A 13,827-nucleotide genomic window follows, 5' to 3' on the forward strand; every position below is an offset into this window, starting at 1 on the left:
TATTATTATTATTGTGTGCCAAGCACTGTTCTAAGTACTGGGGCAGCTACAAGGTTATCAGGTTGGACACTGTCCCTGTCCCATATGGGGCTCATAGTCTAGGAAGGAGGGAGTAGGATTAAACCCCCATTTTTCAGATGAGGAAACTGAGGCACAGATAAGTAAAGTGACTTAGACAGCAGACAGGTGACAGAGTCAGGATTCAGACTCAGGTCCTCTGATTCCCAGGCCTGTGGTCTTTCTACTAGGTCACGCTTCTTGCTGCGGGGTGGGACTGGTGTTTTGCACTGCCATGATCTTGATCATTCTAATTGACAACACTCTGATATAACCAACTGTATTTACTGAGCACTTACTGTGCACAGAGCTCTGCGCTAAGCACTTGGGGGAGTACAACATAGAGTCGGTAGACACGTTCCCTGCCCACACTGACCGGTGAAACATGTCGGCTACATGCCACTGATTCCATCGTCCACTCTCCCGTATATGATTACCCAAGAAAACGTCCCAGCTAAAATGACTTTCTCCTGTTGATTTTAATGCACAGTGACTAACTCCCACCACCGTTGCTCTTTGATCAGTGCCCAGGTCATGAGAAAATCCAAAAGCAAAGAGTTATGGGGCCTACCGGTGGGAATCTATCTTTAAGGAATGACGGTGGCCTGAGAAGGCCCTAGGAGTGCTAAAAGAAGCAATAGTCTTCCCATTATTCCAGTTTCTGTTCCACAGTTTCATTCCCCAGCAACCAGGAGCAACTCCCAAATCATTTCTGACTCCTCCAAGCTTCCCACCTGGGACAAAGACCCTCCACCCCAGCACCATGGCAACCACACCAACTCCACAAGCACTTGAGTGCAGGAGGGAAAATGAAAATCCTGAAAGGAACTGGGAGATAAAGACTTACTATTCCTTGTAAGTAATTACGAAAATTACTTTAACACAAAGCTTTCGGGGAGTGAATAGTTTGTGACTTCAGAATTTTTTTTTAAAAAAACCTATCTCACCAGAAGAATAGAAAATATGAATAGAACTTAATGAAGTTATACAATGTAGACCCCCCAAACACGGTCCTAATAAAAGCCGATTTGTGCAGGTTAATCTTTTCTTTTCCTCCACTCAAGAAAATACCTTTGGCGGCTTAAGCTACATCTTCCCAGGCCCGCAGTCCCTTGTGACTGTTTGGGGTAGGATTTAGCTGCTCACAAGGATGATGGAAAAAGCAATGCAGAACCCCTCTTTTCTAGAACACCCCCAGAAAACGCTTCTCCCGACGACACTGGCTGCCGTGGTGAGCACACGGGGAGGCAGTTCAAGTTGTCCACACCGAAAGCTTCCAAAGACCAGTGCTATCTAGCCAAATCCCAAGAAGGCATCAGGAAAAAAAAAGCCATTGCAAATTAAATCCTTCCTCGAGGATGGAGTCAACGAGTCTGGGCACTGGGCCCTGCCAGGGTTTTGTTTGTTTTTAACGCAGCAGAGGGTGTGCTCTGTGATCAGACACTGGCAGCGTTGTCTAGAGGGAGGACCTGCCTGGTCTGACGTCGTTCGGGAGCCTGACTCTCGGCTGGCAGGAGGAAATGGTTTTATGTCTCATTCTTCAGCGAGTGAGGTGGAAACAGAGCGCCGTTTCCGCACTCCTCTATTTCAGGGTACCTCGTTCACCAAAGCCACCTTTCGGATTCATCGCCCGCTCCCCTATAAGGTGGGATCCCCTGGTCGACAGGCAGAGAAAAGACACCATGACACACCCGTCCCCCCCCCCCCTCAGAGCGATTCTCTTCTCCAGGAAATTAAGAATGGGAAATATTCAATGAAAGAATGGATATATTAATTAAAACGTACATTTTACAGGAGAGCCAGAATGGAGGAGTGTCCAGAGGCAGATTCGAGGATGGTTCTGCAGAGATGAATTGAAAAAGAAGGCAGGAAAAAATAAAGGACCACCTGTTGTTGTTTAAGAGTGAAACTATATTTTATGAACTCGTTTTAAAAGAAGATACGTCATTTCAAATAAAGATAAATTTTTCTTCCTTGGCCCATAAAAGTGTTATTTTCTCCCCACCTCTGGTACTTGTTAAATGCTTACTATGTGTCAAGCAATGTATCAAGATCTGGGGTAGATACAAGGGTGGACACAGTCCCTGTTCCACATGATACTCCCAGTCTAAGTAAGAGGGAAGAGGATTGAATCCCTATTTTACAGATGAGGAAACAGGCTCAGAGACATTAAGTGACTTGCCCAAGGTCACATACAGACAACTGGTAGATCAGGATTAGAACCCAGGTCCTCTGATCATGCTACCTCCCATTGGGTTCCATTGGAAATGCTGGGAAATGGGCAGCAAAAGGGAGAGCTAGAATTTTCTGATTTGGTGTCCCTTGGCAAAGAACTGCACCTCTGGAAGAATGAAATCAGTGAAGAAAGCTTCCCTTGAACTATTATTATAAGCATTCATCCATTCCCTGGTCCCCTCTCCTCCTTTTTCAATCCTCCCTCCAACTTCAGACACCCTATATCCGTTCATCAGCTAGTAATAGCAGCTAGTGGGGGGGGGGGGGGGAAATCACGCCCCTTGGTTCAGTGAGTAAAAGAACCCCCTAAAAATTTCAGTTGAACATGTTATTTAATTCAATTCCAAAAACTACCTGCAAATGGCTTCGACTAGCTGATTATTTCTCAGTCTGTGTTGGGGATCTTTGTACAGTAAAGGCTCAGACTTGACCTTCCATTTCCTTGGTTTGATAAGTACTTGTAATAGATTACGATATATTCCTTAAAGGACAGATAGCGTTCAACTACATCAGTAAACCCAAAGAAGAGCATCACGGTTGAAGAAAGGACTTTGAATGATCACCCGGCTTAGACTGCCAGAAAATAAGTATCTATTCAATTTTGAAGAAACTTTCCCCCCTTAAGACTGTAAGCTCATTGTGGGCAGGGAACACATCTATCAGTCCCATTATGCTGTGCTCTCCCAAACACTTAGTGCAGTGCTTTTGAACACAATAAGTGCTCAATAAATACTGATTGACAAAGAGAAGGGGATTCCATTACGGTTCTCGAGTCTTCATTCCAGTCTTCATCACCTATTAGAGTGTCAGCTTCTTGTGGGCAGGGACCATGTTTCTTCCTCTACCGCCTTTTCCCAAGTACTAAATGCAGGACTCGGCACCCAGTATCACTTGATGGATCCCCAGCGGTCAAAGTCAGAAACTTTTTCCTCTATTTAATTCATTTTTACTCACTGATGGAGTCTCACCCATTTTTTCATATAAAGTCTGGAGATTGAGTCGGTGCCCTGCTCCTCCATTAAGGAGAGACCAGCTCCAATATGAAGATACCTAAATGTAGAAGAATAAGAACGGCTCCAGGAAGAAGATGATGGAATTCTTCTGGGAAGGGGACTTCCTGAAGCAGGAGTGTCTTACCTCACAAGGAAAGGGAAGACTTTCTAGTGCCTAGCGAGGAGACGTCAATTAATTTAGGCTAGAAATGATCTATCGAGCCCATAGACAAGTGAAGTGAAATTTCTGCTGCCCTGAGGTGAGGCGCGACGTCTTCACCCATCTTGCCCTCTGAGCTGTGTGTTGCTGTGAGCGTTACTCAGTGCTGGTGGGCTAACTCTATTCCAGGCCCTCGATGTGGGTGTCCTGCCCTGCCATTAAACGTTGAGTAGGGTCATCTAGTCTGCAAACTCTCCATAAAAACTTTATAGCCTTGAAGAGTTATTCGGTTGCATTTCAGCCTTATAAAAATAACAATCGGCATTTTATTGAGTGCTTACTATGTGCTTGTAGATAGGTAGCTCGGGTGCAGTCCCTGCCCCACGTGGGACTCACAAAGCTATCTCATCCTCCCGCGGTCTTGGAACGCGAGGAGAAGCGTTGAGAAGCAGCGTGGCTCACTGGAAAGAGCACGGGCTTTGGAGTCAGAGGTCATGGGTTCAAACCCCAGCTCTGCCACTTGCCAGCTGTGTGACTTTGGGCAAGTCACTTAACTTCTCGGTGCCTCAGTTCCCTCATCTGTAAAATGGGGATTAAGACTGTGAGCCCCACGTGGGACAACCTGATTCCCCTGTGTCTACCCCAGCGCTTAGAACAGTGCTCGGCACATAGTAAGCGCTTAACAAATACCAACATTATTAACATTATTAACGCCCTCCCTCCTCACCTCCGCCCAACTCATTCTCTTCCCCTCTTCAAAACCCTACTTACAGCTCACCTCCTCCAAGAGGCCTTCCCACACTGACCTCCCCTTCTCCCTCTCCCTCCCCCCTTCACTTCTCTGCAGCTTAACCCTCTTCTCCCCCCATTTCCCTCTGCTGCTCCCCCTCTCCCTTCCCATCCCCTCAGCACTGTACTCGTCTGCTCAACTGTATATATTTTCATTACCCTAGTTATTTTGCTAATGAGATGTACATTGCCTTAATTCTATTTATTTGCTATTGTTTTAATGAGATGTTCATCCCCTAGATTCTATTTATTGCTATTGTGCTTGTCTGTCCGTCTCCCCCGATTAGACCGTAAGCCCGTCAGAGGGCAGGGACTGTCTCTATCTGTTGCCAATTTGTACATTCCAAGTGCTCTGCACATAGTAAGCGCTCAATAGATACTATTGAATGAATGAATGAAATCTTCATTCTGTAGAGGTGGAAACTGAGGCCCAGAGGGGTTAAGTGATTTACCCAAGGTCATACCACACCTTGGGTGGACTTCCAGACAGACTGTGGCATCAGTAGGTCAGCAAGTGATTGGCACACAGTAATCGCTCAATAAATACAAATGAATGAAGAATAATAATGGTGGTATTTGTTAGGCGCTTACTATGTGCAAAGCACTGTTCTAAGCGCTGGGGGGATACAAGGTGATGAGGTTGTCCCACGTGGGGCTCACAGTTTTAATCCCCATTTTACAGATGACGTAACTGAGGCACCGAGAAGTGAAGTGACTTGCCCAAAGTCACACAGCTGACAAGTGGCGGAGTCGGGATTAGAACCCATGACCTCTGACTCCCAAGCCTGTGCTTTCCACTGAGCCACGCGGCTTCTCGAATGAATGGTGCCGAGCGTCTTTGAATATCAGGCTGTGAGATCTGGACCTACTACAGAAATAGTCCCCAGCACCTGCAGTAGTTTCAATCAATCAGTTGTATTTAATCGAGCGCTTACTAAGTAATAATAACAATGATGTTGGTATTTGTTAAGCGCTTACTATATGCAGAGCACCGTTCTAAGCGCTGGGGTAGACACAGGGGAATCAGACTGTCCCACGTGGGACTCACAATCTGAATCCCCATTTTACAGATGAGGTCACTGAGGCACAGAGAAGTTAAGTGACTTGCCCACAGTCACACAGCTGACAAGTGGCAGAGCTGGGAGAGCACCGTACTAAGTGCTTGGGAGAGTACAGTGTAACAGAATTGGAAGACACGTTCCCCGCTCACAGTGAACTTACAGTCTGGAGAGGGAGGCAGACGTCAATATAAGTAAATAACGGATACGTCCCTTCGGGCCGTGGGATCGTCGGACCAACCCTGTATACCCTCCCCTTCTCGCCCACCTCTACCTCGAAGCAAGAAAGGGATCTTCCGATCAGCGTTGCTTCGCTCTGCTGGAGCTGGGGAAAGGGAAAGGATCCTAAAATAATAATGTCGGTATTTGTGAAGCGCTTACTATGTGCAGAGCACCGTTCTATGCACTGGGGTAGACACAGGGGAATCAGGTTGTCCCACGTGGGGCTCACGGTCTTCATCCCCATTTTACAGATGAGGGAACTGAGGCGCCGAGAAGTTAAGTGACTCGCCCACAGTCACACAGCTGACAAGCGGCCGAGCTGGGATTCGAACCCATGACCTCTGACTCCAAAGCCCGTGCTCTTTCCACTGAGCCACGCTGCTTCTCACTATCCTAAAATAGTGTGCTTAGTGCAGTATTTAGAGTGCACTGTAGAGTGCTCTGCAAACAGTGAGTGCTCAATAAATACCACTGATGGATTGATCTGGTGGGGATCTCGCCGCTATTGCACTGTACTCTCTCTAGTACTAAGAACAGTTCTCTGCACACGGTAAGTGTTCAGAAAATACCACGGATCAATTAAATAACTGATTTCACTCAACTTCAGATATCAAAAGAAGATTCTCCCGTCTTCAAGGCCTTTTCCATGGGAAAAGTAACCCTTTCCTTCTTCTTCTACCTCTGCCCCAGTCTCTGGATCAGCCCCTCGCCTCCCCCCCGGGTTGAGATACACCCAGGTCATCTAATATCAACCTCAGCAATGTAATAATAATAATGGTGACAAATGATAAATGCTTACTATGTGCCAACTACTATGTTAAGTGCTGGAATAGATACAGTACATTCAGATCAGATACAGTTCCTGCCCAACACAGGACTCCCTTTCTAAGGTATTCAATCCCCGTTTTTCAGGTGAGGAAACTGAGACACGGAGCAGTTACGTGGAAGGTAGGGAAGCAACGTGGCTTAGTGGATGGAAGATGGGCCTGGGAGTCCGAAGGACCCGGGTTCTAAATCCGGCTCCGCCACATCTCTGCTGTGTGATCTTAGGCAAGCCACTTAACTTCTCTGGGCCTCGGTTCCATCATCTGTAAAATGTGGATTAAGACGTGAGCCCCATGTGGGACAGGGACTGTACCCCAGCAATTAGAACAGTGCCTGGCACATAATGAGCGCTTACCAAGTACCGTAATAATAATAATTACCATTATTACTTGCTCAAAGTCACACAGCCGATAAGTGGTAGAACGGGGATTAGAACCCAGGTATCCTGGCTCCCCACCCTGTGTTCTTTCCACTGGGCCTCACTGTCACGTCTAGGCCCAAGGATTCCTAGAAGACCAGTCTGGGTCTCTCATTGACCTGCAGCTGATTTACTCATATCCCCAGAGAGACCAACGCACCGTCCCTCAGGTCCTTGAAGTCTAGGATGAAACGGGACCATGACTGGTGGACAGACCTCTGACTGCAGCTGGACTTTTCCTTAGAGGTCCAAGTTGACCTGAGATTCAAGGAGAGGTGGAAGAGACCTTCTACTTGCCCCAGCCTTCTCTTGCTGCCCCACCTATCTGACAGACATCTAGGCGTAGCCATGGGCACGATCCCCAGAGGCATTTCTCCAAAAAAGAGAGGAAATGATTCATGACAACAGGAATACGAAGTGGCCTCGATGTCTGCCCGAGGAATCTCTGATCCAGAGGATGCGACCTCATCTTGCCTTCCGTTTCTCCTCTCTCCCCTTGGACCGTATTTTTAGTACAAAGGGGATGTTCAGTTTCAAAGCCATTGCTACGGAGGACCGGGAGTCAGGGGGAGAGGGGAGAACAACCTTCAGACCAAATTCCACATATCCAGAAAACTCCTGGGTTTTCCGGCGGGCAGCATTGGAAACTGGTGAAGGACACCCAAAAGATACCGATGTTCTTTCTCTTTCTCTCCCCAGTCTAGTAGAAAACCCATTTTCCAACTTTTCCAAAAAAATTGTATTTGTGAAACACTATGTGCCAGACACTGTACTAAGCATTAGGGCTGGTGCCGTCATGCCGGAGAGTCATATCCAACCCAGAGCGCCACCATGGACACCCAGAATACCCCATCTTCCATCTGCAATCGTTCCGGTAGGGTAGGTACAAGTTAATCAGGTTGGACACAGTCCCTGTCCCACATGGGGCTCACAGTCTTAATTCCCATTTCGCAGATGAGGTAACTGAGGCACACAGAAGTGAAGTGACTTGCCCAAGGCCACACAGCAGACAAGCGGCAGAGCTGGGATTAGAACTCATATCCTTCTGGCTTCTAGGGAATACTCTATCCACCAGGTCACACTGCTTCTCTTCTTCCCATCCCACCAAAAATAAAATATCTATCCTGATCTGTTCTCCCATAAGCTTAGTACAGTGCTCTGCGCACAGTATGCACTCAATAAGTGCCTCCGTTTGATGGATTTCGCCCCAAGTGAGCGCTGATATTTTTCAGTATGAAACAAAATGGCAGAAGGCTCAACTCTCTTAAAAGTCAGCAGAGTTTGCGTGTACTGTCAGTGAAATAACAGCCCAGAGTGAATGAGAAGTCCTGGGAAGGCACCACGGGAAGCAGCATGGCCTAAGGAGAAGCAGCATGGTGTAGTGGATAGAGCATGGGCCTAGGAGTCAGAGGACCTGGGTTCTAATCCTGGCTCCGCGACTCGACTGCTGTGTGACCTTGAGCAAGTCGCTTTACTTCTCTGTGCTTCAGTTACCTCATCTGTAAAATGGGAATTGAGACTGTGAGCCTCCTGTGGGACAGGGACTGAGTCCAACCCGATTTGCTTGTACCCACCCCAGCGCTTAGTACAGTGCCTGGCACATAGTAAGCACTTAAATACCATAATAATAATAATAATGATGATAGCGGATAGAGCACGAGACTGCGAGTCTGAAGGACGTGGGTTCTAGCCCGGGCTTCTCATTTGTCTGCTGTGTGACCTCGGGCAAGTCACTTCACCGTGCCTCAGTTTCCTCATCTGTAAGATGGGAATTAAGACTGTGAGCCCTGTGTAGGACGGGACTGTGTCCAACCTGATTATCTTTCATCTACTCCAGAGCTTAGTACAGCCTGGCACATAGTAAGCGCTTAACAAATTCCACGGTTCTTAATATTCCTATGGGAAATGTACTGAACATGACTTGGAATCAGACATCTCTTCCCCCATCCTTTCCCAATTTCATCACGTTAGCAGCAGACTAGTCTTGCTCCAACTTCCAGAAACCAGAAGTGCCGCTGCACGTTCTGCCAGTATCACCCGGAGGTAATCCGGGACCAGATTGTAGAAGAGAAAGTGCGCTGGTGAAAGCTTTATTAAGAGGCTTGCCAAAAATCAGCTGCACGCACCCAGAGTCAGGGCTTTTTCCACGTCTCCTGGAAATAACCACTAGTTTGCTCATTGCAGGGAAACAATAATTTATCCTCGGGAAGGAGGACCAACAGTTGATTCCCGCTGCCTTTCTGCTCTGGAGGCTCCTTTACGAGGGGAGTGAGAGGAGAGGGACGGAGGCAGCATACGCCTTGATGATCCACCATTTGCCACTACTGAAGGTTCTCTATCAGTCAACGGTATTTATTGAGTGCTTACTATGTGCAGAGCACTGTACGAAGCGCGTGGGAGAGTACCACAGAATTAGCAGATAAGCTCCCCGCCCGTAACGAGCTCACAACCAAACCATGGTAGTCATCCAACGTTTCCTGTGTGCAGGGCACTGTACTAAGTGTTTGGGAAAGAACAGAACGGAAAAGCAGGTGTTCTCTCAGCCAGTGTTTCTCAAGAGTGACTAGGCTGGGCCCACAAGTAGATGTTCATCGATAAACCGCACTGGCCTTCATATTGCTTTCGATCTAATAAAGGAGACAAGGCTGACAAACAATCTACAGGCCGGGGATCTACTGATGGGGCAAGCCAAAGATCTCTAACTTCCACGCCCTGCCGGGGGGGCTGGGGGTGAGAAGTTGAGAGGGCACAGGAGAGAGAGAAAACAGAACAAGAGGTAGGGAAAGAGAGAGGGAAGGAAATGACATGGACAAAGCCAGAACTGAATCCTCCCTGTGTGACTCCTGAATAAAAAAGAAATAAAAGAAATAAAAGCAAAGAAACGATGGTATTAAGCTCTATGTGCCGAGTACTATTCTGAGCACCGGGGTAGATACAAGGTAATCGGGTTGTCCCACGTGGGACTCACAGTCTTAATCCCCATTTTACAGATGAGGTAACTGAGGCACAGAGAAGTTAAGTGACTTGCCCAGAGTCATACAGCTGACGTGGCGGAGCCGGGATGAGAACCCAGGACCTCTGACCCGTGCTCTTTCCACCAGGCCACGCTGCTTCTCACGCAGCGGATAGTCCAGAGATCTGAGTTCCAGTCGTAGCTTTGCCACTGATTTTCTGGGTGATCTCAGGGCAGACACTAAACCTCTGTGTCTCAGATACCTCACGTGTCAAATGTGGATTAGAACCTGGGTTCTAATCGCGGCTCTGCCACTTGTCCGCTGGGTGATCTTGGGCAAATCACTTCACTTCGCTGTACCTCAGTTCTCTCCTCTGTAAAATGGGGATTAAGACTGTGAGCCCCATGTAGGAGATGGGCTTTGTCCAGCCTGATTAGCTGGACTCTACCCTAGTGTTTTATTACAGTGCTTGCCACCTAGTGAGTGCTTAACAAACACCATAATCATTATTAGGGACGAACGGTCATTCAAAACGGGACCTCAGCACCCCCTAAAATGATTGTGTTGAGGCCTTGCTCCCCACAACCAACCCCTGAGAGCAGTTGCACGGTAGAAGAGGGTCTCCATGAGAGGTCAAAGGTCAAGATTCTTAACAGGGCGAGGACCTTCTCCCAACCCGAGTCCTCTTTTCTAGTTCTCTGCCCCAGAGGAAAGACCCCTGAACCAGGAGTTCAATAGACCAGCTCTTCAACCTCAACAGCTGTTTTCCAGACTTTCTGGAAAAAAGGGGAAAAAAAAAAAAAGAACTCACCCTCTCTGCCTGCGCCAGAACTTTCTCTACCTGAGTGCTTCCAGCCTTCTTTGAAATAAGTAGCTGTTTGTTCCTCAACCCCTGGCTTCTTCAACATTTGCAAAAGGTTAGGGGGAGGGGTGAGTCTAAGGTCTCAGAGCAGACTGCGCGGTAATTATTTTCGGATGGACCAACCACGCTGGCTTTGAAACAGAGGCTGATTCTTGGCTCTGTGAAACTCCAAACCCACCAGAAGAACAACTTCTTTGAAAATTACATTCACGTTGCAAAGTCTAGCGGAGCAATCTAAAAAGCCTGACTATTTTCACGTTTTTGTTTACTTGAGGCCGGAAAAGACATCTTTTACCTAAAGCTTTCCACGTCAGCCCAAACAGCTAGTTGACCTCAAGAAATATGCACAATGATTTATTCATGAGTAGGTGTGGCCGTGAACGGGTGAGCCACTCCTCAGTAACTGGCTTCGGCCTGGATTAAAAACGGTCAAAGACTTTCCCGTCTCTAAATACGGACTCCCCCTTACTCCTTAAAGCTTATTCGGGAAGGTTCAAGGAGGCGGAAGGCAATTTTATCCCACTGCTTTCCAGCTCCTACCTCGGCTGATAAAATCTGGGATACTCTCCGGGGAAGACTGCTTTCTCGCCGATCTCTTGTAGACCACGTGAATCCTTCCTTTCGCTTCTTCCATCTGCTTGCCTCTTTCCAGAGGCTCAATGAAATATTCATCGCTATCCGTTCTTATCATGCCGGCCTGGAGAAAGAGCAGAGCATTATTAGACGGGTGAATTTCTAAAACCCAACAATCCGGTCTCTAACTTATTAGAAGTGAGGGTCGCTCACGCTCGGTCTATAAATTTTGGCAGGGTTGAAGGTGGGGGGCAATTCGAAGGTCTAAAAATGAACGTAACGGGCGCCTTTCCTGCGCTTTTAACTGAGAATGTTTTAGTCATCAAAGACAGTAACATATCCCCATTAGAATGCCCTTCTTTTGCAGTAACGCTACTGAATTTTAATGCGTTGTTTTTTGTTTTTTTTTAAAGTGCTGCCCCACTTGTAGATAACATTCCGGTTTTGCATCACTGGTTCCAATCCCTCCCCTTTCTAACCCACTCAACCTCTGAAGGATTTTGACTGTCTTGAATGGAGAGCTAAAACCCATATCAATATAGCAATAAATAATCATAGATAGCTTGTCCGCTAACCAAGGTGCCTGCTTGCTGAATAGGATGCGAAAGACAACATTCGGAAAACTAATTCTTTACACATGTACACGGAAAAAAGATCTAGCGCATTATATTTCATTGTGGGTCCTATTTACATCGCTATTTGTTCAGGTTTAGTGGTTAATTATTAATATATAACATTTTGGCCAATATTTCAGATCTCGGGAATGTCATTATTGCACTTATCTGTTCTTCTGGCGGGACACTATTTTCCATTTTGCGCTCTTTCACTAAACACTTCATTTTCATGGACTCAATTAAGAACCCTAACTGGGGAATAGCAGTAAAGCAAGAGTCAAGATTACATCATCTGGACCAAATTATATGCATCTTTGTCCTTAACCTCAGTTTAAAAAATCAACTTTTTAAAACGTTCATTGCAGTTTGCTCAGATGTTCAGGCACAACCCAGGATCCCACTGCCCCAGAAGACACTGGGACATTAGCTCAGTAGCGTAAGTTGCTCTCAGAACTTCTAATAATAATAATGAAAATAATGTTGGTATTTGTTAAGCGATTACTCTGTGCAGAGCAGTGTTCTAAGAGCTGGGGTAGATACAGGGTAATCAGATTGTCCCACGTGGGGCTCGCAGTCTTAATCCCCATTTTACAGATGAGGTCACTGAGGCACAGAGAAGTTAAGTGACTTGCCCACGGTCACACAGCTGACAAGTAGTACAGCCGGGATTTGAACCCTTGACCTCTGACTCCCAAGCCCGGGCTCTTTCCACTGAGCCACGCTGCTTCTCTATAAATAACAATAATTATGGTATTTGTTAAGCACTTAACTCTAGAGTGCCTGGGGTGCGATAGTCCCCATAAATGGCCCCTGACCCTACTCTGACCTTACTCCACGAGAGCAGGTCGGCATTTTTGTCTCGGATTCCTGTATAATTGCAGTGGATGAGAACTGGAAAAGCAGAGTGGCCTAGTGGTAAGAACATGGGCTTGGGAGTCATAGGATGTGGGTTCTAATCCAGACGCCTCCACTTATCTGCTGTGAGGCCTTGGGCAAGTCGCTTCACTTCTCTGGACCTAAGTTATCTCATCTGGAAAATGGGGATTAAGACAGTGAGCCACATGTGGGACAGGGAATGAGTCCAACGTGATTAACTTGTATCAACCCCAGGGCATAGAACGGTGCTTGGCACACAGTAAGCGCTTAACAAATACCGCAATAATTATTGTTATTATTATTATTGTTGTCTGTCATGTGCCTAATTTTATAGGTCAGGCCTCGAACTTCATGACCTCCTTAATCTTTGCTCAGTCACATAAGGCAGTTTCTACTTAAAGTTAACATAACACTGACTTCATCAAAGCAATCTTTGGGACAATGTGTTCTGAATAACCTTGGCTCATGCCTGGGTTTTTTTTTTTAATTTTTTATTTATGCAGGTTAGTACTTCCTTAAATTGTGAATCTATATTTAGCTCTAACCTAAATACAGAAGAGTAAGAAGAGCAAAGCCAGCAGATTTCTATTGGTTTCCCTTATTAACTACTGACAGATTTATTTGGAGACGAGAGAATAAACATTCAACGTCGCGGAGGTGATAGATTCCTTATACCTGCGGCTTCATCTCACTCACTCCACATGCCGCTATAAGATGTAAATCCCACATCTTTTTTCAGCTCTCCAATTCAATCTATTTAACACAGATTTTCACAAAGGCTCCAAGGAAAATAGTTACGACAGTAACGATGGGGTTTATTCAGATCCGACTGTGTCCCCAGCACTGTGCCAAGCTCTGGGGTAGATACGAGTTCGTCAGATAAGACATTGCCATTATTACCATTTTAATGGCTATAAGTGGTATTTGTTAAGCGCTTACTCTGTGTGTTTAGGACTGTACTACACACTGGAATAGATACGATATAAAGAGATCCAATACAGTCCATTCTCAACTTGGAGCTTTCTACCCTTTTACAGCTGTAAAATAAGGATTCATTCAATAACTGTTCTACCTCCTAATTAGACTGGGAGCCCTATGTGGACAGGGTGTATCCAACCTGATCTACTCTAGTGCTTAGAACAGTGTTTGGCATATACTATGTGCTTAACAAATACAACCACAATAACGATAA

At 46.3% G+C, this 13,827-nt stretch overlaps 1 protein-coding gene across 1 annotated transcript in view; it reads right to left on the reverse strand.

The window, feature by feature from the left end:
• Window positions 1-13,827, reverse strand: part of ADAMTS3 (ADAM metallopeptidase with thrombospondin type 1 motif 3) — a 145,395-nt gene that overhangs the window by 75,487 nt on the left and 56,081 nt on the right. Inside the window, exon 4 of the mRNA XM_029074207.2 lies at window positions 11,113-11,269. Within this exon, the coding sequence (XP_028930040.1) occupies window positions 11,113-11,269 (157 nt within the window). The remainder of the gene's footprint in view (window positions 1-11,112; window positions 11,270-13,827) is intronic.

Source organism: Ornithorhynchus anatinus, chromosome 10, assembly GCF_004115215.2.
Source record: "Ornithorhynchus anatinus isolate Pmale09 chromosome 10, mOrnAna1.pri.v4, whole genome shotgun sequence".
In the NCBI taxonomy this organism is placed as follows: domain Eukaryota; kingdom Metazoa; phylum Chordata; class Mammalia; order Monotremata; family Ornithorhynchidae; genus Ornithorhynchus; species Ornithorhynchus anatinus.